The 22,802-nt window shown below is 40.2% G+C and overlaps 1 protein-coding gene and 2 long non-coding RNA genes across 4 annotated transcripts; all 3 read left to right on the forward strand.

Annotated features, from left to right (window-relative positions):
- The first annotated feature begins 33 nt into the window (after nt 1-33).
- LOC134460949 (uncharacterized) lies at nt 34-11,392 on the forward strand. Its single transcript, XM_063213597.1, has 12 exons — nt 34-107; nt 387-425; nt 502-549; nt 685-771; nt 1,702-1,761; nt 1,948-1,995; nt 4,957-5,016; nt 5,203-5,250; nt 5,347-5,536; nt 5,660-5,749; nt 5,962-6,045; nt 10,016-11,392. Exons 1-12 carry the CDS (start codon nt 34-36, stop codon nt 10,466-10,468), a joined length of 1,281 nt encoding a protein of 426 aa, XP_063069667.1. The 3' UTR covers nt 10,469-11,392.
- Nucleotides 11,393-16,784: 5,392 nt separating this feature from the next.
- On the forward strand, nt 16,785-17,714 carry LOC134461647 (uncharacterized). The gene is made up of 3 exons (XR_010037349.1): nt 16,785-16,912; nt 17,138-17,230; nt 17,644-17,714. It is a non-coding gene; the product is annotated as an uncharacterized LOC134461647 (long non-coding RNA).
- Nucleotides 17,715-20,722: 3,008 nt separating this feature from the next.
- Nucleotides 20,723-22,004, forward strand: LOC134461648 (uncharacterized). Of its 2 annotated transcripts, none has more exons than XR_010037350.1 (3): nt 20,723-21,283; nt 21,650-21,783; nt 21,908-22,004. It is a non-coding gene; the product is annotated as an uncharacterized LOC134461648 (long non-coding RNA). The 2 variants fall into 2 exon arrangements; XR_010037351.1 differs by lacking the exon at nt 20,723-21,283 and adding an exon at nt 21,313-21,357.
- Nucleotides 22,005-22,802: the final 798 nt, after the last annotated feature.

Consider the following 22,802-nt stretch of genomic DNA (forward strand, 5'->3'; position numbering starts at 1 on the left):
GCAAGGCACACCTCATAACTGGAAAATCCATTGATGCACAACATGGGTGATCAACATTTCTGGGATGAGAAAACAGACATCATCACAAGCACTCTGAAGGAAATGAGGTAATTTTGCTCTCCCTTCACCATTTCAAGAAAAAGTATGGGGAACTATTTCAGCTGAAATTTCTCAAATTAGCTCATTGTAGCCCTAAAATCGCACATTTGCGTGAAATATCGCTAATAACTTGACAAAGAGCCGGTTGTCATTTTTGCTCAATTAATTTTCACTAAAACACATTAGCAGATGATACTGGTACTGACGGGTGGCACAAGAGTCCACAGCTCAGGTAGGAGTTTTTATTTCATGTGTTATTCCGAAACTCTTCAATATTTTCACTGTAGGGAGAACCACAAACTTGAAGTTAAAGAGCTTCAGCAAAGGTAATCGTCTGCATGTTACACTCTGTTACATGATTTTGTTTCCAATTGAATGGTAACATGATTTTTTCACAATTAGAATACGTGCTGTGGATAATCGTCTTAAAGAAACACGCAAAGAACTAAAGTGAGTAGTTTTTGGTCCATTTAAAGACGACTGAGTTTGGTTCACTTAAAGGGGACTAGGTGTGACAATACCCTTTTTGACATGGTCTCTGTATGGCTTTGCTTATGAGTTCTGACAAGTTACACTTGTGACTAGCTGCAATCACTCAAGGAGGCCTTTCCGGGACTGGGTGTCATCAAGAAGAGGACTGACACAGCATAAAAGCCTAACAGGACCAGAAAGGTCAGCCAGTTCTTTTTGTATTCACAATGTGAACAAAATTCCTTTTGCTGCCGGTTCACTTTTTGGTCCAATTGAGGCCTGAGTTTGGTTCACTTAAAGAGGTCCAGGTGTTTTCTGTTTTTTTGGTTTTTTTTTCGCTTAGGTTAATTTGGAGAGTGTGTCAGAAATCTCCAAGTTCTACACTAACTTATGCGACAAGATCTACAGCCAGATCCTTTTCAGCCCTGCGGCATGTTAATCAATAGCCTACTGATAAGCTATGGACCTTACGCCTCTAAGAATCCTGATCTTCCTGAGGAAGAAATCCTTATTATTATTATTATTATTATTATTATTATTATTATTACTGTATTATTATTATTATCATTATTAAGCTATTGTTCTCCAATTTGTTTTCCCAATATTTTTTTCCATTTTGTTAATGTAGGCCTACCCTGTTTAGTCATGTGACCTTTTAACGTGCATCGTTGTATTACAATATCATCTAAAATTCTATGGAATACCACTGCTTTCATCCATATTCTATTTCTGCCAGAATAGCACTGTCAGTTGTTAGTGCTGCATGTTCTTGGCGTACCCCGAGGCAACAAAGCTAGTGCTGTTGCATATAGCAGCCATAGCTTTATTATAAGGAGGCCAGAAAAGTGCTTCTGATTATTTCCCTCTCAGCTTCTCTAAACTATTTTAACACCCTTAGGTTAGAATAACCAATTCAATTATGTTTGAAAAACTCATTAGTGTTCTGTATTTGTAAGGTAACACTAGCCCATGTTTATGTTACATGATGATGAATCCTGTGTAAAAAGAGAATATTAGATGGTCTTGAATGAAACGCATTAGTCAATAACAAACTGAATAACAATGTAGCAATAACAAACTGAATGCTTGAATTCTTGAGGAATGACAACTGACTTTTTTCAACATTATTAGCGTGAATGGCAATGCCGCTGAGATTGAGGCTCATTACAAGGACTTACTTCAGAAAGAAAAGTAAGTAAATTTGAATCACTCTCGAACAGTGAGGAAATTGTAATGACTCAAGGATGAACAGTAGCAAATAGAAATAAGGTGTTTTGTTTGTAAATGTAATAAGTGTTGACTTGTGAATCTTCACAACATTTCCATGTACATTATGTAGGCCTAGTGTTTTTCTAAACAAAATGTTTTTTTTTTCAGGGATAAATATAAAGAACTGGTCAAAGAACACCAGAGTCTGCTCAACAGGTGATTTAAGCATTTAAACAATAATTTTAACAGTGTCCCAATGATTTTAACAATAACTAGAAAAGGACCCAGAGTGTGCAGACCTCCGCCAAGGATGTTGATACTACTGTGCACATATATGAGTGTGTGATTTGTTTAACTTTTGTTTTGAGAAAGTTGAGGAAGTTTGCCATTCAATACAGTATAACTAAAGAGAAAGGAGGATTAGAAAGTCTAACCGTTCGTGTAACCGAATCCCAAACGTTTCCACTGCGCATCCCCTTCTACATCCCCCTCCCCCAACGACATCAAAACAACCTAGAAACAGACCCTGAACGTCATACAAAATACACGTGTTTTTTGATGTTGATGAACGTCGAGCAAAATGCAATAGCCTGTGCTTTTTGTAATGAAGGTTGTTTGTAATTAAGGTGCTTGTTAACTTCTCTAAATAGGCTATAGAGTGATAGCTTTAAGCCTCATGACAAATTAAAAGCAAATATCGTTGTCAATTTAAACATCCCTCTCAGACTCATGGCGAATGTTTTAGGCTATTAGGTTATAGCAATCGTAGGCCCTATTAACCTAATCTTAGCCTTATGCGCAAAAGGTAAAAATCAACCTACTTGAAAGCTTGTAATCACGCGCTAGAACTGCAGCCTAATTAGTGAAGGGAATGTAATGATTTTGACCAACAGCACTAAACAACCAAAGAAGGGTTAGGCCTATTTTTTTTGCCTACGATGGTATGCATTATTGTCATGGGTCACTGGTTGGTCTTGGCGCTGTCGGCTGAAGTGCATTTTCCTCTCCGTATTCCTCATGGGAAATCACTATTCGCCGTAGTTATTTAACTATTCAGTTCACGTAGGCCTACATTGCTGTTGCGCTTTGAGGTCCATCTCGCAACTGTGGTTAACTTTAAATTCAGTGAAGGGGGTGTAATGCATTTGACCAGCATTGTGAACTTACACAGCCACAAATTCCATATTTTTTGGCGATGGTAGGCTACCTAATTGTCAACCAAAATGATCTGCGGTGGTCACTGTCCATCTCGCAACAGTGCACTTCCACTTCACACACATTTTAGGCAGCGGTAATTAACAGGATTGCTTGTTAACTTCAACGAGGGTGTAGCCTACAGGTTGCCAGCTGATGAGCAACTTTTTAGGTTGATGTTGGAGCTGGCGTCAAATGAGACATTCGCAGCCCGTTCCGTAGGCAAGGCTACTGCTTAGAATGGCGCAGGCAAATCCGTGTGGAATATTCGCCGGTGCTCGGCCATTATGCATCCTGTCGGGCATTGTGATCCCTGTCCATCTCGCAAACAACTTGGGGTTCACTTTAAATGTAGCTAAGGGGATGGAATGAATTTTACCAGAATTGTGAACGTACATTCTTATTTTGGCAAGGGAGCCAAATAAATTCGACAGCATTGTGAACCCAAGTCACAGTCCACAACTGCATTGTGAACTTACACGATCACATATTCCATATTTTTGACAACGTAATTAATTCGACAGAATTGCCAACCTAAACTATCTGCGGGAGTGGTCACTGTCCATCTCGCAACAGCAATGATAAAAATAAAGGCCAACACAATCACAAATTCCATATTTTTGGCAGCGGTGGTAATTCATTTGACAGGATGCTGCCTGCGGCTGAGCAACATTATGAAATGCACTTGGCGTTGGAGCTGGAGGCGGAGGCAAAGGTTCCTCCCTGTTGCTGAGAGAAGCGCAGGCACGCCAGTGCTCTGTGCTTGGGAGCTCGCGCGCACCTTGTGGCAGGCAGTGAAATAGCAGGGAACGAACGAACGAACAAACAGGGAAAAAAATAGCAGGGAACGAACGAACACAGACAACACAGAGACTCAGGTGATCACATAACCTCCTGGCGGAGGTAATTATATCTGTAATTGAGAGTAACATCCTAACCCTTTGTAGAGTGTCTGCAGAGATAACAAAAGAATTTACAGCTTCAGTCGAGTTTGAAGACCTCTCAGACCCTTGTAATCAAGAAAGGCTAAATGAAATGTATGCCAAACTGAGGAACATTAAATGGACAGGACTCAAAGTAAAATTGCAAGAGAAAGACAATGATACTTTTGTTACTGAGTATGCCCAAACCTTACAGGTAGGCCTACCTCCTGTTTTAATTAGGTCAGCCAGTTCTTTTTGTATTCACAATGTGAACAAAAGTCCTTTTGCTCTCGGTTCACTTTTTGGTCCAATTAAAGAGGCCTGCGTTTGGTTCACTTAAAGAGATTCAGGTGTTTTCTGGGGGTTTTTTTTGTTTTGTTTTTCCGCTCAGGTTAATTTGGTGAGTGTGTCAGAAATCTCAAAGTTCTATACTAACTTGCTGCGACAAGATCTCCAGACAGATCCTTTTCAGCCCTGTGACATGTTAATGAATCAATGTTGATAAGCTATTGTTTTCCAATTTGTTTTTCCAATATTTTTTCTATTTTCTTAATGTAGCCTACCCTGTTTCTTCATGTAGCCTTTTAACGTGCATCGTTGTATTACAATATCATCTAAAATTCTATGGAATACCACTGCTTTCATCCATATTCTATTTCTGCCAGAATAGCACTGTCAGTTGTTAGTGCTGCATGTTCTTGGCGTACCCCGAGGCAACAAAGCTAGTGCTGTTGCATAGTGCAGCTATAGCTTTATTATAAGGAGGCCAGAAAAGTGCTTCTGATTATTTCCCTCTCAGCTTCTCTAAACTATTTTAACACCCTTAGGTTAGAATAACCAATTCAATTATGTTTGAAAAACTCATTAGTGTTCTGTATTTGTAAGGTAACACTAGCCCATGTTTATGTTACATGATGATGAATCCTGTGTAAAAAGAGAATATTAGATGGTCTTGAATGAAACGCATTAGTCAATAACAAACTGAATAACAATGTAGCAATAACAAACTGAATGCTTGAATTCTTGAGGAATGACAACTGACTTTTTTCAACATTATTAGCGTGAATGGCAATGCCGCTGAGATTGAGGCTCATTACAAGGACTTACTTCAGAAAGAAAAGTAAGTAAATTTGAATTACTCTCGAACAGTGAGGAAATTGTAATGACTCAAGGATGAACAGTAGCAAATAGAAATAAGGTGTTTTGTTTGTAAATGTAATAAGTGTTGACTTGTGAATCTTCACAACATTTCCATGTACATTATGTAGGCCTAGTGTTTTTCCAAACAAAATGTTTTTTTTTTCAGGGATAAATATAAAGAACTGGACAAAGAACACCAGAGCCTGCTCAACAGGTGATTTAAACATTTAAACAATAATTTTAACAGTGTCCCAATGATTTTAACAATAATTATATCTGTAATTGAGAGTAACATCCTAACCCTTTGTAGAGTGTCTGCAGAGATAACAAAAGAATTTACAGCTTCAGACGAGTTTGAAGACCTCTCAGACCCTTGTAATCAAGAAAGGCTAAATGAAATGTATGACAAACTGAGGAACATTAAATGGACAGGACTCAAAGTAAAATTGCAAGAGAAAGACAATGATACTTTTGTTACTGATTATGCCCAAACCTTACAGGTACCTCCTGTTTTAATTATGCTTTTTTGTAATTGAATATTCACTTTTGGTACATATTGCATGTTAATATTGAAAACTTAAATATTGAAATTTAAATCTGAAATTAACTCTTGCATTATGCAGGATATATTTAAAGTGGCAAAAGACCACATGCAGAGGAAGAGAGACAATTTAAAACAAATCTTCATACCTGAAGGGCAAGCTACTACAAAGGTGATGTTACTTTTTTTAATCCAAGCATTTGCTTTGAAAATAAAAGTTGTGTGCACATGGGTGCCGCTAGGGGGGGAAAGGTGTTACAGATTCTAAGGACCCAAGCACTGACAGCACAGTCAAAATTTGAATCTTTCATGGGGCCCAAAATTTCTGGCGGCGCCCCTGTGTGTGCATCATTATTCATATTTTACTGTTATTTGGTATTTCAGATACAGCGAATTGTGACATTAGCTGTTAAGAATCTTAAAGAAGCTTTGTTCCACACAAGCGATGCTCACTATCACCAAACCGTGGTAAGTCATGGTGCTTATATACAATATGATTGCATTGCACAGTCTATACTTTCAAGCTAGGGTGTCCTTAACCACCAAGACAAGTTAATCAAAATGTACAGAGACTGGCAGATCTTAGATAATATTTTTTTCGGGTGTGATTGATACGGAGCCTGGGACAGACCAGATGATATCTTTTTCAGAATGTATCAAGAAAGCGTTCTATGGTTCGAGACATGCTTACTGCAGGATAAGCATGCTTGGGCACGTTTCGGGCATGACCGCGTTGCCATGTGCATTTCATGTCAATTTTGCATGCAGGAACACATGACTTAAGGTATGCAGACGTGTGCGTACGGTGCAACACTGACAAAACCGCTAGGGCTGATCTTCCGAACTTCCATGTTGAAGTCGTTGCGGGGGAGTCAAACAATAATGGAAAACATTAATGAGTGTACCACGCACTGATGAAGGCTTGATAGCCGAAACGCGTTTGCTTTTTGGACATGGTGGTAATATAAATAAATAATGAGACGCAGTTTGTGAGTGCAGATTTTTCTTCCTTAAGTTGATACATTTTATCTCGCACCCAAAGACTTTCGTTTTTTCAAGAAGTTGAGCGCGTCCTTTGCCAAAACTTGAAACATTAATGAGTGCCCACTTGGCTGTCTAACCCTTGCATTATACCTCCAGTACTGTGTAAAGTGCTCCGGTTGTCCTGAACCAAGTATGTGCACTTGATCACACGCAGTTGCCGGTATTGACCCGTTTAGAAGCTACATCACCATGACTGTGTGCGCATTGTTGACACACACATACAAACACACACACATACACCAACAGACAGTGCTGAACCTAAAGAGAGCAGACCTGTCGTCCTGAAGCGTGTACTTTGTAAAAAAAATTGAAATCCTAAACATACACGTGTTCCGCTATTCCAAAAGGAAATAGGCTGTTCCAGAAACATAGGTGTGCGTGTGGTTACAAGAAATTAAACTTGCCTCTTGCCTGTGTCTGTGGCGCCTATATCTGAATTTATCATGACCATCCATTTCCTTATTTCGGGGAAAAAAAAACACCTGGCTTGTATCTTTACAAATGTGTGGTAGCCTACATTAGTATAGGTCCATATGTAAGTTTTGGAACATTTCATAAAGATTTTTCCATTTGGTGGTTTTTTTTTTTTTTACTTTTAGGACCTCCCCGAATGCAAATCCACCTTTTTCAATTTTTTTCCTTGATATTTAGTGGAAAATCCAAGATGGCTGTCATTGTGTGTAGAAATTTCGCCATTAAAGCCCTTTTTAAGGTTCAGTTTTACTTTTCTGATTTCCGGGGCAATACTGAATAGAAAACAACTTCTTTCCAATGCTTTCCTTCATTTTTTGTGGCAAAATCCAGATGGCCGACATCATATATGGCAAAATTGGCATGTTTAGTATTTTTAAGTCTATAAAGCTATTGTGCGTTGACTTGTATTGGTAATATTTGTTACACAAATGTGAGCCAGCCATTACATTATACTAAATCAATTACAAAATCCAAGACGGACGACATTTTGTATAGCAAAATCAACATTAATGGTGCTTTCAGGTCTATAAAGCCATTAATTTGTGAATTTAAGCACAGAAGATTTTGTGCAGGTCCAAATTATTGTTCAAACAAAAAATGCTATGAATGACATCATATACAGCACTGGATTGACTGCCTGTATCAAGGCAAAGACCTAAAAAGATGTTTCAAGGTCGGCTTTAGCTTATCTGAGGGCTATGAAAACTTATCTGGGATGCTGCATTCCTCCAATACCAACAATCTTGCCATGCTCTCTGCTCACAGAACTAGGCTCTTTGGCATGACAGTTAGAGCATAATCACAACTCTGATATGGCCTCCCCTTCAGTAAGCCGACCCACACTTTGAACATACCTCATATAACTTCCAACATACTTATATCATCCAAGCTGCACCAAACCCCTTTATAAACCAGTCTGCTCCCACACACAGCAGAGAAACCTGGCAAGAGGACAACTTGGTCTTTGGTGCAAGATTCTGGGTTGTTTGAGAGTAATTCTAGACATATGTTTTGATAGCTGAAGCAAAAAGAGTGTTCATTGGCATGACAGTCAGAGCACACCCACGATCCTAGTAATGGCCACGCTATCACACACAACCTTTGTGAGACCTCTGGCATCATAAGGTATAGGTGGCACAAGTGTGAATCTTTATTAGAATGAAATGAAATGTGTCTCCTTCAATGATGCTGCACATTATTTTCTATAATAATGTCTGGAATTCCATGAAGGTGGTCCTCCTACCCATTCATTTGGATAGTTGTTCAATGAAAGGAATCAATAGGATTTTCTTTTACTTCCTGACCAGTCTAGAGAGTTTACGGTAGTTTGAGGCAACTGGCCTACCTTTTGAAACTAGCTAATTGCAAGAAAACATTTGTGCACAAGCTGTGTGTCACCCCAAATTTCAAATACACTTCCTCTGAGACTGGGACAGCTTGATGATGGACAGTCAGGTCTCCACTCCTGTCTTGAATCCTATCCGCACTTCCTGCTAGGCTATTGAGAAACTTCAAAATAAACCAAATTTATTTTCTATTTCTTAGAAAAGGGATCAGTTCAGGTATAGATTAGATTCAGGATATTTGCTATTTCAGGGGTTATTGGATGTCATGTTGAATTTTGACAACGGATGAAATAAATATTGATAACATTTTATGTAATGACAGTTATGTGCCTATCAAAATATTACCAATAGGCATAATAGCTTTATAAACCTTAAAACACAAAATGTCTCTCTTTTGCTATAATGTCGGCCATCTTGGATTTTGCTTCTAAAATAATGTTTGCATAAAAGTCATGTAATTGCTGACTGAATAGTCCTGTATCCATCATGAGTATTACAAATACAAGAAAAAACTATGACTGTAAGGACCTTAAAACCCCAAATATCTAATTTACTATATGTTATGTCAGCCATCTTGGATTTTGGAACTAAAAATTGAGGGGGAAAATGTAAACAGGTTGTTTTGTATTCCGGGGGTTCAAGAAATATGTAAAAACACCAATTCCAAACATGTATATGGCACGTTTCTTTCAATTACATTCAATTGAGCTAGAATATGACTGCATATTCGCCATCTTGGATTTTGGGAGTTTCCACTCCAGGAAAAAAATGGAAACAGGTGGATTTGAAGACTATGGGATCTGTAGTTGTTACAAAACACAATTTGGAAAAATCTATAAATGTTCCTAAACCCCTTTTTTATGCAATTTCAACCTGCACTACATGGTCTTTCCTGCTCCAGCAATGCACGCAGTCCAATGACGTCACATCTGTGTACAAATATGCATTGTGAAAGGTGCATTTTAGCGGCCTAAATTGGATATTTTTAAAGACCAGAGTTTTGAAATGAGATTTCTAAAACTCTGTTTACGTGTAAATGTTTTTTTTTCTCCAAAAATAGCCAAATATGTTTAAGCAGCTTCTAAATCAGAGGCACTTTTTTCAGGCACTGATTTTACTGGCACCCTCAATATTTTTGTCCTCTATGACCCCTTAGAAAACTATATACAGTTTATTAACTTGCACGCTACTCTAAATCGTGTGTGCGCAGTGCGCACATTTACCATACAGTGTGTACTATAACATTGCGCTCACTACTCATGCTCAGGCCATTTTGAATGCACATAATAAAAGCATAATTATCTAATTGGCCACACTTAATTGTGTCGGCACACGAGCAACATAACATTGGCTCGACTAAAAAGCAGACATGCCTTTACCTAAATTGGGGACTAGAGTTGGCAAAAAACAATTGCAAATTGTGGGCACATACAGTAAATTGTGTTCAAGAGGCAGGGCCTACAGTATGTAACCTGAACATAACATTTGTATTAGCCTACATTTCTAGGAGGTCAAGGCATACTTTGATATGAAATGTGTATGGCCCGAAGTATAATGTTGTTTGACTTTTTTAGAGTGAGAAGTTACAGAACTGTAAAAGGTGGTGCCATGATGAAGAGATGGAGAAGATGATGACTGATCTGGCAGCCCAATACTACAAGCTGATGTGCCTGATGCTCCTCCACAATCCCCCAATAGAGCCGGACTGGCAAACCAAAAGGGCACACAATGAAGATACAGTGTTCCCACCACTTATCTCAATGTCACAACACACAGAGTGGCAGATGACAGGAGGGACAAACAAATCTAATGAAAATAGCGTGCCCTCACAAATGCAAATGCTACAACAACCAGACCAGCAGCAGACAGGAGAAACAAACAAATCGAATGAAAATATAGTGCTCTCCTCACCAACATGTATACCCCCACCACAGCAAACACAGGAAATAGACAGATCAGTCCAAATCAATGGAAATGACGAAAAGCGGATTAGTGGTGGTGAAAATGTTGAGATTAATGCAAAATAACTCAAGAAGCTTTTTCTTGGCCTTCTAAACTGTGTGTGTGTGTGTGTGTGTGCGTGTGTGTGTGCGTGTGCGTGTGCGTGCGCGTGATTTTATTGCAATACTTAGCGATGACACTGTAATTGAATTTCAACGTCTTAATCATCCCACCATAACCATGTAGGCCTACATGTATTTTTACTTTTTCATTTTCTTATGCTACAGGGCTGTGCAGGACCACTGCTTCCATTACTAGTTATAGCCTACAGTATGTCTAAAGATCTGTTGTTAATGCTACTATCCCCTAGAAGCGAGCTAGCTTTCCCATGAATTTAACCATTGTAAACGCTCTGATCTCAGACAGATGACTAATATGCTATTATGCACTAAATAAATGTATTTGCGTTGCTGAAGATATTATGCTGTAGTTGTCAATAACATTGCGCATATTTTTCTACATCGTTATTAAACTTTGCAGATATACACACATTGGAAGAAAGCTGGTACAATTTTGAGATAGGTTTAATTAGTCAATATGTCATTTGGGTGGATATCAATTCTTTCTTAGATTCTTAGTTTGAAAACGGAAACTTCCAACCAACAATATTTAGAATAAACTGCTGCACTAGCAAAGGCAAGCCAAGCGGACAAGTCATACAGGTAGTAGGCTAAGTGTATTTTGCTCTGTATTACTACAAAAATACTTAAAAAAAACTAACTAACCCTTCTTTGCATCTGGTTGTTCTGTATATTTCCTGTGCACTTTGTATCTGCTAGTGATGTTGGCTGTGATTATGCAGGTCATTTGTAAGTCGCTTTAGTTATAAAGTGTCTGCCAAATGTCATGTAATGTAATGTAATGTAATGTAGTGTGTAATAAAAGTCACTCATGCACATCTATCTATCAGGATAAAGATGCTAGTCAGATGAATTTGTTTTCATTAGTTTATACATTTACTGTATATATTTATATATCTAAAAATTAAAACCTTTCTGTTAAATTGTTGGATTCGTGTCCTATTATACCAAAAGGTTTGTCTTAAAGGTGGGATAGGAGATGTTTTTCTGGCACATATTTTACCATATCATCTGAAAAACTCCTCATGACGCCATAGCACCCATTGAAATAGAGTGTTTGGAAAAAAAACGAAATCTTTTGGTCCAGTCTAGAGGGCGTAGTCAGAAGAAAACGGCAACCAATAGAAGTAATACTCATCATCACTTCTATTGGTTTCTGACACGTCCATCAACCGGCAGCACTCACCCCTCCTCCCTGCGCGTTCACCGACTCGTGAACTTGACCGACCCCGCCCCCATCATTCATGCACACGCGACAAGGCTCATCATCACTCTAGACTAGAAGCATTTCCAGAAAAAGGCCCTTTATAAGGGTGTTAGAAGCATTTTTTAGTAAAAGCTGGGAACCTAGTTTTCTAAGACAATTAGAGTACCCTGAATTCAGCTAGCCTGGTTCCCAAGCTGAATTTTGAGTTTTTGACCATGAAATGGGCAAAAACAAAATGGCTGCCGAAATTCTTGATTTTGGGGAGAATACGTTAGAAAGTATCACTTCTCCATGGAAATAAATGTGCAATGCTCACATATTTGCATTTAAGATGTATTCCTACACTTACACAAAGGCAAAATGTCATGGCAAAAAGATAAAAATTACTATAATTATGCCTTTTTATAATGTGATATCCTCGTAAACTGTCTTTCAATAGCAATAGCCTCCGTAAAGCGCATTATCATGCACAATTGTCATTCAATAAGATTTGGAAAGAAAAAGAGAGAGAAAGAAGATAGTATTATCTCTATGGGAGCACACTCTCAGCTGTACGATTAGCTGAAGACCTTTGCAATCACGCCAAAGGTCCAATCAACTGCGTCGTGGGCGGGATGTCCACTTTCTCAAAACCGAAAATAAGCCACTTTGATGCCAAACCTCTCTTCGGCTGTCGGCAACGAGGGTGTCTTGAGAGATGGCTCACTCATCTCCTTCAGAGAACCAGGGACATATTCATGTCCTAATGTTCTCTTTCAGTCGAATCGTTCACATATCTATGGGAGAGTTACAATCACTCCCGATTGCTGGTCCAAACTAGGCAGAACTCCAAGAGCCTCCTGTAAGGATAGCTTTCCTATCACCCTACAGACAATCAGTAGTCGTGCCCAGAACCCTATGTTCCTGTGGCAATGTGGTCACATCTAGCCGGTAGAACCGGACAAAGGTGGCGGGGTTGGCCCAACCAGCCGCTCTGCACACGTCTGAAACTGCTGCACCCTTGAAGAGAGGACAAGATGTAGAGACCGCACTGGTAAAGTGAGCCCTAATCTGAGCCAGGGGTTGGCGACCCTTGGACTCATATGCCAGGGCAATGGTTTGAACCAACCATTTGGAGACCTCTATTTTAAAACTGTGAGCCCTGTAGAGGGCTTGATGAAGCACACAAACAGCTGCTCAGTGTTCCTAAAAGAGTGAGTCCTGTTCATGTAGATGCGTAAAGCGTGCACAGGGCACAAGTTGTGTTGTCCCCTCTCTTCCACGGATCTGAAAGGTGGTGTGCAAAAGCAGTTTGGAGAGACCCCTCTTGGAGGGGCTCGAAAGGGGCCCCACACATAGCCTCCAGTACTAGAGAGATATCCCAGGTGACGTAGCACGGGGCGTAAGTATCTAGTGGATGGGCACTCAGAGTGTTGGAACTGAATCCTACATGGCACAATGAAATCGCTGCAAAGTAGACTTAAATGGTAAAGCATTGTCTCCCCCCAATAAGTCTTGTAGAAAGGACAACACCATCGATACTGAACACTGAGAAGTTGTCTTGTCGCGTTGGTCACAGTAGCGTTCGAAGACAGACCACTTCAGGTTATACAGTGTCCCAGTAGATTGGGCCCTGGCCCCTTGAATTGTCCTGATAACGTTATCCAGAAAACCGGTTAGGTTCAAATGTTCCCTTGCCAGACTCATAGGGGCAGGTGCCCCCTGGGCTGGGGGATGTCCTCCTGGTCCGGTGCCAGACTCGAACCTGCAGGAGAGAGGAAAGTAGCAGGAGGGGCCGAAGCCCCTACGCTCTCAGCTGAGGCCCCTGCGCCCCGTGGGTTAAGGTTAGACAAACCCTGAGAAATCTCGCCTCCTTGCAGGAGGGGAAAAAGGGAGGCATCAGACGAAGGCGCTCGTGGTGTATTATACAGGACTTTTGGCGTCTACAAGCGCGCCATGAATGGTGACGGGGTGCGCTTTTGTGCCAAGCGCAATGGCCTGCGGTGATGGCCAAGGGGCTCCGAGGCAGCTGCTCGAGCTGGGGAAGCCACATCAGCCACTAGGGTGGTGGTCAGTCCCTGCTGTATGAGATTCTCTGTGGTGGCAGGGAGTTGGGATAAAAAGTCGTCCACCTTAGGCGGGAGATCGAAGCACTTTGCCAGGGGCAAGTCAGAGTCTGAGTCCAAGAAACTGGGTATGCACAAATGTGTGTAAAGAACTTTTACTCCGTATTGTTTCTAATCTGCGGTGAGTAGGTTCCGTCATTGTGAAGTTTCTTGCTGCCATGGAGGACACTGTACCAAAGAAAGTGGATCTATCAAGAAGCATCATTTTGTTTCTTTTCCAGTATCCACTTTATATCGGGGGAACGCCCCTTTAGGAGACCTTCGGTTAGGAGAACTTCGGAGTCCTGAGGTTGAGAATAAATGAAGTCCCCTTAGCGCTGTAGATGGCGGTAGCGCACGTCTTGTGCAAACACCTCAAAAAGAGAAGAAGAAGGAGGGGACAACGCCCCCTTAGGAGACCCAACTTGAGCACACGCTTTTGCATTGAGTGGGCGTGTTTTGCATTATCTTTCTCTTATCCAGTATTTTTGACTGTACATTCCATATGTTTGATCTGCAATGTGTGATCTCAGGTTAAAAGAGAGTGTCCACCTACACAAAGCTGAGGCTGTCTCGGTGATCGCAATGATGCTCTTTTATTGCCTGTGACATTTACCCACTTCATAGCCTGATCAGAATCTGGCTAAACTTGTATGTTCCTGTCCAAAATGTGAAGATATGACAATGCAGTTGTATTCAAAGTATCAAAATGTGTGCAAAACGTGTGCAGTAGCGCATAGTAGGACTATTGGCAAATACAACGCAGCAGTCTGTTGTTCCTTTGATGACAGTGACTGATTGAACACTGACCAAGAAGTCTTCATGTCTAAGTTTTGACAGTGCAAGAAGAAAGCTATGTCCGTGGCCTTTGCTTGTTTAGCATACTTGTGCTCCTCTCCAGATTTTCCAAAGCATGATTCAGCAATGGGTGCTGAAAAAGTTGGTTTGAATGTCCTAGGAGTAATCCTGAGAGGATGTAGTTCCATCAGGGCATTTGGCACATTTAATGTAGGGCCTATGTCTAGTGGACACCTCATATCTTTAACAGAATCATCAATTGGTTGGCCTCTCTGCCATGCTGCCATTTGTGTTGCATGGGAAGTATTCTTCCCACCAAGTGTTTCATCCAGGATGTCAATGTTATCACATGTGTAGTGGATGAATTTATCTGCCGCAATGTTTGTTGGAATAATGGCACCACTCTCTTGGTTCAGTGTTTTTACAGTGCTCTCAGCTAAGGGGGATCTGGACTTGGAGGACCTGGTTGTAACTGAGACAATGACCTGCCAGGTTGAATTGTCGTATTAGGTCTTTTACCCAATAGCTTGATGAAGAGTACAAGCAAGACCGACATGTTTCGGAGTCCATTTTTTGCTATCACTGACACAATAAACAAGTACTTAAGCCTCATTCAGAACTGTACTTTGAGCAAGTTTTTCCTTGCTACCAATTCCATCATCTTCAAGAGATGTCTGGCCACTAACAATCAGGCTGAGTAGCATGTATAGACTATCTCAAATGTATGCAATAGTATCTTATAAAATATGTAAAATATGTCTGAACATTTTTCAAAATGACACAAAATAACTTATGTAATATCATGGTGTCAACTAGCGATTTCTGGAAAGTTTTCAGAGAGCTAATAGCAACTTTAAGTGATTTTTTGGAAACACTAAATACTGCACATTATGCTAAGTATTTCTAAAATAAATATATCAATTTTCTTAACCATATAAACACACATAGGCTACAAATATCTTATTAGAAAAGCTAAATATTTGAAACGTTTAGGCTAACACCTACAATATTAGCATTATTAGCATTCTAGAAGCTATTTTATACTTTTTAAAATCCTCTATAGTATATACATTCATCAAGAAACATTATTGGGACACAAAATGTTAAAAAAGAGCATTTATTTCCAAGTACAGCAATACTTGGTAAAAATGCTCTGTCAAAAAAAGCGTATTTTGGCAGCCATTTTGTTTTTCAAATTTAACTGTCAAAACCTCAAAATCCAGCTTGGGAACCAGTCTAGTTGAATTCAGCACACTTAAATTATGGTAAGTACATAGGTTCCCAACTTTTACTAAAAAATGCTTCTAACATTCACAAATATGAAAAATGTGTCTAGACTACTCGGCTAGTAGCAAGGTAACGAGAGTTAAGGCTCAGTTATGCTTCCTACTTGTGCCACAGAGTGAGCTTGTCGCAGCCATGATGCAGTTAATTTTGGTTTATGCCCTGTTTTGAAGCACGGTCTGCGCGATGTCATTCCACGCTGAAACTGCCTTCAATACAAAGAGTAAACTAGACGTGTCGGGTTTTTTTTAGCATCACAGACTCGACGAGAATGAAAATGAAACATTAAATCTTTATATCACGTGCATGTTTGATCGCATTGGCAGCCACAGTGGTAGTTTGGAACAAAGAAGTGGCTCATTTGTCGAGGACGAAGCGGAATGTTTCCTCGACCTCGGAACCACTGTTCAACTGTCCAAATAACTTCAGCGTCATAACTTGCAAGCGCATGTGTTGTCTTTGGTGTAAATAAATCAAACAACAACGCACGGGCAACTTATTTAATGAAGAGCTCACAGTCCGTAGACCGACGAAGGTTAGAACAAGGAAGTAGCGCTTGTTCTCGACTCGAGGACAGAGCAGGCTGGTCGAGAGGACCAATCAGAGACCTATTTTCGCCCTTTCACGCCGTCGCTCCCTGCGTCGAGACACAATTTTGGGGAGGTGCCCCAGAGTACCTGCGTGATGGGGGGGGGCTTCACTACGTTAACTGCGCGGCTCACTGCATCATGATGCAGTGACGCTGATCTCGAGGCATAAATCACCCTTTAGCAGCAGGCTGAGCTACTTGAAAACTTTGGTGGCTTTTGCAGAGCTACAGGAAGAACTTTGGCTTTTGGAACACTTGACTAACCATGTCAGGATAACATACTCCCTTGGATTATAGTCATCGGACTCGCAAGACCAGACTCCAACACGGGCTGAAAATTTGAAATGGGACCTGACACTCTTGGACACAGATGTCGGCTACGGCAGCGGCTTCAAATACGCTTTGGTGACCATATTTCTAATCGAGAGGTGAGATAATATATTTGTCTGTATAATATTTTGTGAATTGGTTTATAGTATCCATTGAGAGGGGTCAGAGGATTAGCTCAAGCTCCAACATATCTAGCTGCTACCTCAATCGCTTTATTTTTTTTGTGTTTTTACCCCCTGTGGCATTTATTCTGTGCACATGAACACGTTTTCAGAATTGCTATGTGTAACTCAGACGGTTACTCTTGTGTGTTTTGCTACTAGTTGTGCGAACGAGCCAGACAAACCAGCTGGGAGGAGGACGGAAGCACCCCTTCTCCATCCGCGTTCAGTTGCTAAATACTGATTCACCCCGTAGTAAGTAATTCTACCATGTTTACGCACACATTACTTTGACCAGCAAAGCCCATGTCTTTCTAGTGGTTTACAAAAATATATCGTTTGCATGTTTTGCTTTGGTACGTCTCTGTTGTATGACTCTGGTAATAGTAGCAAGCACAAGCACAACCTGTTTGCCGCTCCAGCATTGCAAAATATATTGCCTTGGGTTTTCAAATGTTTACATGATTGTGGGTGTAATGTTGTTAACTCGCTGATGTCGTTTTTGAGAAGACGGTAGTTTTGCATTTGATAAATACCACCTAATGACCATGACGGCTACACGGCAGATCTTTATTGTGATGGCTACACTGAATGATCACATGGAGATGCCGGTACATTATTTGTTTTACCCTGGTTATATTGAAATGTTCTGCTTTGTCCATTCCAAGGTGTGGTGTTTTCCATAGCTGTTCCTTGCTCCTGTATCACAACATATCAAGGCTGCCAAGTAAATGAAGAATGAATCACTGCACAGTGGTAGTTTATTTTATTCATGTGTGTGGGTGTAATTTCGTCCAGTTGCAGATACCAGGGTTCGTACGGTCATGGAAAACCTGGAAAAGTTATGGAATGTGATTTATGTAGTTTTCCAGGCCTGAAATACTCCTGGAAAAAAGGTGCAGCCTGGAAAAGTTATGGAATTTTACAGCTTTCATTTCTAATAACAGACACATCAGTCCTTTAAAACGTGTTAATTTTGTCCAATTTATATGTATAAAAAAAAAATCAGTGCGATTAGATTTGATTAGACATTGCAGAGATTATTGATCCGCGTTTTGCCCTCTGCGGCCATTACCGTAGGGGAGAGCAGGGACGAATGAAACACGGGACGAATGAAACACTGCGATTTACTCGAAAACAATACACATCTCAAACATAATATTCGGTCAGTACATTCAGCACGGAAGACTTGACAACCCCGGGAAAGCTCGTGCCGTGACGTCACCTAGTTCCAACGTTAGCCCCACGAGCCTGTTTTTGACACCTTAAGTAAAATCTTACCCGCCGTAGTTTTTTTGTGATCAAAAGTTGTTTTGGTTGTTTTATGTAGTAATGTTATGTTCATACAGCAGATGAATCGTTCCTTTAACATACCTGAAAGTATGAAATGTCAAAGTTGTCGAGTTTACAGGTAAAAAGGATTTTAGTGTCAGTAGACACTGTCGGGACGAATGAAACACCCGTTTCATCCGTCCCTCTCGCCCATTGACTTAAAGCTGGATCAAAATAAAACAGGAGGATCCACTGAAAATCCCGCATCAGGACTTAAGTAGGCTAAGCTGCCTAATAATTATAGAATAAGTGTTTTAGATTAAATTTAGTCATCAGAATGGCAGAAAAAATGCCATAATGGAAATTTGGGTCTCGCGCATTTGCCCACGTGGAAAAACGCTATCTCTCACCCATTTATAGTTTGATAAATTGTATAATATTTTACTCAGGAGAAGTGTAGTAGTGTATTGTCATGTGTGTTTCATAAAAAATAGAGTACAGTGAATTATTTCTGTTTACAACCCACTGTTTCATTCGTCCCTCATGTGTGTTTCATCTGTCCCGACAGTGAGGGACGGATGAAACAAACGACAGGTTGCATTCAAAGTTAAAAATAAACGTGATACCTTAACGGTTGTGTTAAATTACAACTGTAACTATTAGAATACACATATAGGTTGTTGATCATATCACAAAATACTTTTCATCTGCTTTATTATTTTTGAAAATAACCGTTAAGTAAAAAGTGTTTCATTCGTCCCTGCTCTCCCCTACATGTGTCGCAGTTCTGAGGTAAATTAAAACCTGACAGCGTTTAAGGTCTCCACCTCAGTTCGGATTGAGTGACTATGCATCAAAAGAAAGTACACAATTCCGGGAAAGTGCGTTGGAAAGTGTCTGGCTTCATGCCGACAAGTACAAGTCGTGGTTGGAGAGAGGATCCTAGTAAAGCAAAATGTGTTTTGTGCAGCAAAGTTTTCGACATTGCTAATATGGGAGAAGCTGCTTTGACTAGCCACGCATATCTGGTAAGCGTGAAACATGATGAACCCACGTGTCATGGATGAATCCTGGTGAACATTTGTTATGAAAAGGAAATTCTAGTGCTATTTTTGTAGGCTACCATAGTTCTCAAATTCTTAAATGTATTTAATCATTTCAACTGTGTGAGCAGCTGCACTCCTGTGAATGCTGCCTGTGTTTTGCCATACCATTGAAGTAGCTAAATCGCATAGAACTATCATGGGCAGATGCATTGTTACATGTTTGAACAAATTTAGGAGCGAAATACATAGCATATTGCATTTGGCCTTTAATTCAATGAAAATAGTCATACAATGTCAAGTAAATCCGTTTGCTTTCCGTGGATCTTCAGTCACTTTGGCTTCTGTTCCACTGTTTACTTGCGAGTCAAGCTCAACACGGAGCTAGAAATTTGTGTTGCCAGCTGTAGAACGAGAAATAAGCGGCTGTTGTCCTGAAAACAATAGCCCAAAACCGCTACTTAATGTAGTACTGCGACAGCCCTTGTAGCCCTTCTTCCTTGAAACTTTTGTGGCATTTCTTGGACTGAATAGCATGCCCCCTGGTGGAGAGGAGTATTGCAGTGTTGGCTCTGACACTATTTTATGTAATGCTGCATCTTCTCTTAATTAGGATTAAGGGAAATATAAACTATAAATTATGAAGGTATAAATATAAACTATAAATTATAAAATATATTATTGAAATGAAAAAAATGTTAAACAAGAGTTTACTTTAAATTCAAGATTTTATCTCAGTTTTAAATTTAATTCCAGTCTTCTTCAGAAACATTGAGATTTCGCCGCCTATAAAAAAACGTGCAGAAAACCATGATATCCATTTTCATCAATAAAACCGTGATAAACATTTTTTCCAAAAACGCCAAGCCCTATAATACGACAATTATAACAGCAGCTTATAGCCTGTAGTAAAACATAGTCCATAGTATAAATATATAGTTACATATTTATAGTCTATGTACAGGCCTAATATGTAATATAAATGTCCTCACCCTGTGCACGCGCACGATTGGTCATTGTTTTTTTGGTCCTGGAAATTCAGTAAAAGGTTTTGGAAAAGTCATGGAAAAGTCATGGAAAAAAACTGGTGAAAAAGTGTACGAACCCTGAGATACTACTAGCCTATCCTTTTTGGAATGATCTGCCTTTGAAAAACAATGGTTCTATCTGACAAAAGCGAACAGATCCTGTAGTTGTAATTGATACACTAAATCAGTGTTTCTCAACCTTTTTTTAGGCGAGCCTTTCAATTCATGAAAAATTTCAAGGCACCCCAAACCAACTAGCCGTAATATAGCATCACATCCGATACCACACAAGCTTAGAAAAGTAACACATTTGGAGACACACAACCTAGTCGCACGACCTACGTTCAAAGTTGCAGCTGGGGTGACCAATATTTACTTTATTGTGCGTATTCCACTGACTAACATTAACTTATCAATTTTGACAAATATGTTTTATGTTATATAATTTATTTATCAGCCACGTTTCCGCGGCACCCCTGAGGGGGCCCTACGGCACCCCAGGGTGCCCCGGCACCCCTGTTGAGAAACACTGCACTAAATTATGATATTCCTATGTGTGCGCGCGCACGCGCCAAGTTTTCAATTCAACACACTGGGACACTTTTCAGTCTTTGAGGTTGCTGGAATCAACACAGACTACCTCCATGCACCTTATCAGAACACTTTGCATGTTTTTTGTATACTTGTCCCCTTTGTGTATTGCTGCTAATCTTTCTCTTTCTAGGTTCTGTTGGTTGCATGCAGATTGTGCCAGATGATTTATCTGTCTATGGTCTAAGCATGGGCTCTGTGCTAATATGCAATTTGTGCTCTTTTTTCCCTCAGGTCAACAGCAGACAGGGTCCTTCCACAACCACATACTTATGCCAGTAAAAGCTACAGCTTTTCTCCTCCAATCCAAGAAGCCTGGACTGCAGTCACCATCTCAACACACCAACCAAGAGAAAGGCGGATGGCTCAATTCAGTATGTAGTTCTGCAAATATTATCAAAGGTCTTCACAGCCCCCCATGGTGCTGAATGCATTTACATTTATTTGTGTAAGGTAAAAACAATGCTGATTACAGAACATAACTAGGGCCATGAATGAAATTTGAGGTAGCAGCCAGTCATCACCTGATGGTGAGAGGTGGTCCTAAGATCAGAGAGAAGCAGGTTGAAATCCCATCCTTACCTCTCCCTACCTACACCTCCATCCACAGCTGAAGTGCACTTGAGCAAGGCACACAAGTCCACTTAGGTCCTGGGACTGTAGCCAACACCCTGTAAAACCCTGCTGTGTAATTTGATGTAATGAAGCCCTAATATAGTCTAACACATTGCTTGTTACAGATATGGAAAATTGCACAATAAAAGTTCCAGGACATGAAGGCTGCATACTGTGAACGTCAACCTTCAGGGCACCGTCCTGCGCAGAAGACTTTCTACCCTAAGAGGGATGGCTGACCGCAGACACTCACAACCAGGTGAGCCCAGATAAAGGAGTTATTTTTGGTGTCCCTGCCCCAACAACCCAGGTTACTTACATTTAAAATGTCACTGGAGCTACTGTCAGATATGTGATTTCTAATTCTGTTTATCTTTTTACAGCACAGACGCCTCCAACCTCAGACTAGGCCCTTCACAGTTGCTGCACTTACCCACCTTCCCAGAGTTTTTGTGTGGTAATGACAACTGTAAATATAGTATAAAGTATGTCATGTGTAATACATTGTTTAAATTGTCCATACATTTCAATGACAGTAAATATTGGTGGACACAATTTGACTGTGTGGCTTTTTTTAAAATTCATTCTCTGACTGAAAATGCATGGTTACATAATTTATATATTCCACAAAACCACAATCAGAAGATTATTTGACAGGTTGCATTTATTTTCTATGTATGAAAAAAAAACAATGGTAACAAGACAAACGTGGTTCCAAACCAAAAAGGTGAGATGTATAAATGTACAGATGAATGCTCCTACAGATAATGAAAAATAATAAAACTCTGCACACTGCCGATTTGTGTGTTTTATACCGTACTCTGTATAAACCTTTTATATTGCTCTAGTGGAGCAGGGTAACCCTGGCTAATCCTGGGTATTGTACTGTGTATTACAACGTCAGCCCTGTTCAAGTGCCCCATACTGTCTGTAGGCTGCATGCCTGAAGAGACCGTTTCTCTCACCTGGTCCTACATCAGCCCAAAGTCTTATCAAAACTGAGAACACCACAGCATTTCCTTTCAATGTTCATGGGCATCTCCTTACAGATTGCGCAGAGGCGCCAGGTTGGTTGTGCTACTGGGCTGTGACTGAGGACCAGATGTCATGTGCCAGGTCGAACATCAAACTGGGGTCACGGGTCAGGGCACGCTGCAGTAACCGATGGGATTGCTTCAAATTCAATGATTGAATCAAGGCCTGCAAAGCAATAAATACATTTTATGTAGTGCATTTTCTATTTGATGATGGGGACTAAATAACTCTATTGACAATAAG

Source organism: Engraulis encrasicolus, chromosome 13 (genome assembly GCF_034702125.1).
Source record: "Engraulis encrasicolus isolate BLACKSEA-1 chromosome 13, IST_EnEncr_1.0, whole genome shotgun sequence".
In the NCBI taxonomy this organism is placed as follows: Eukaryota; Metazoa; Chordata; class Actinopteri; order Clupeiformes; family Engraulidae; genus Engraulis; species Engraulis encrasicolus.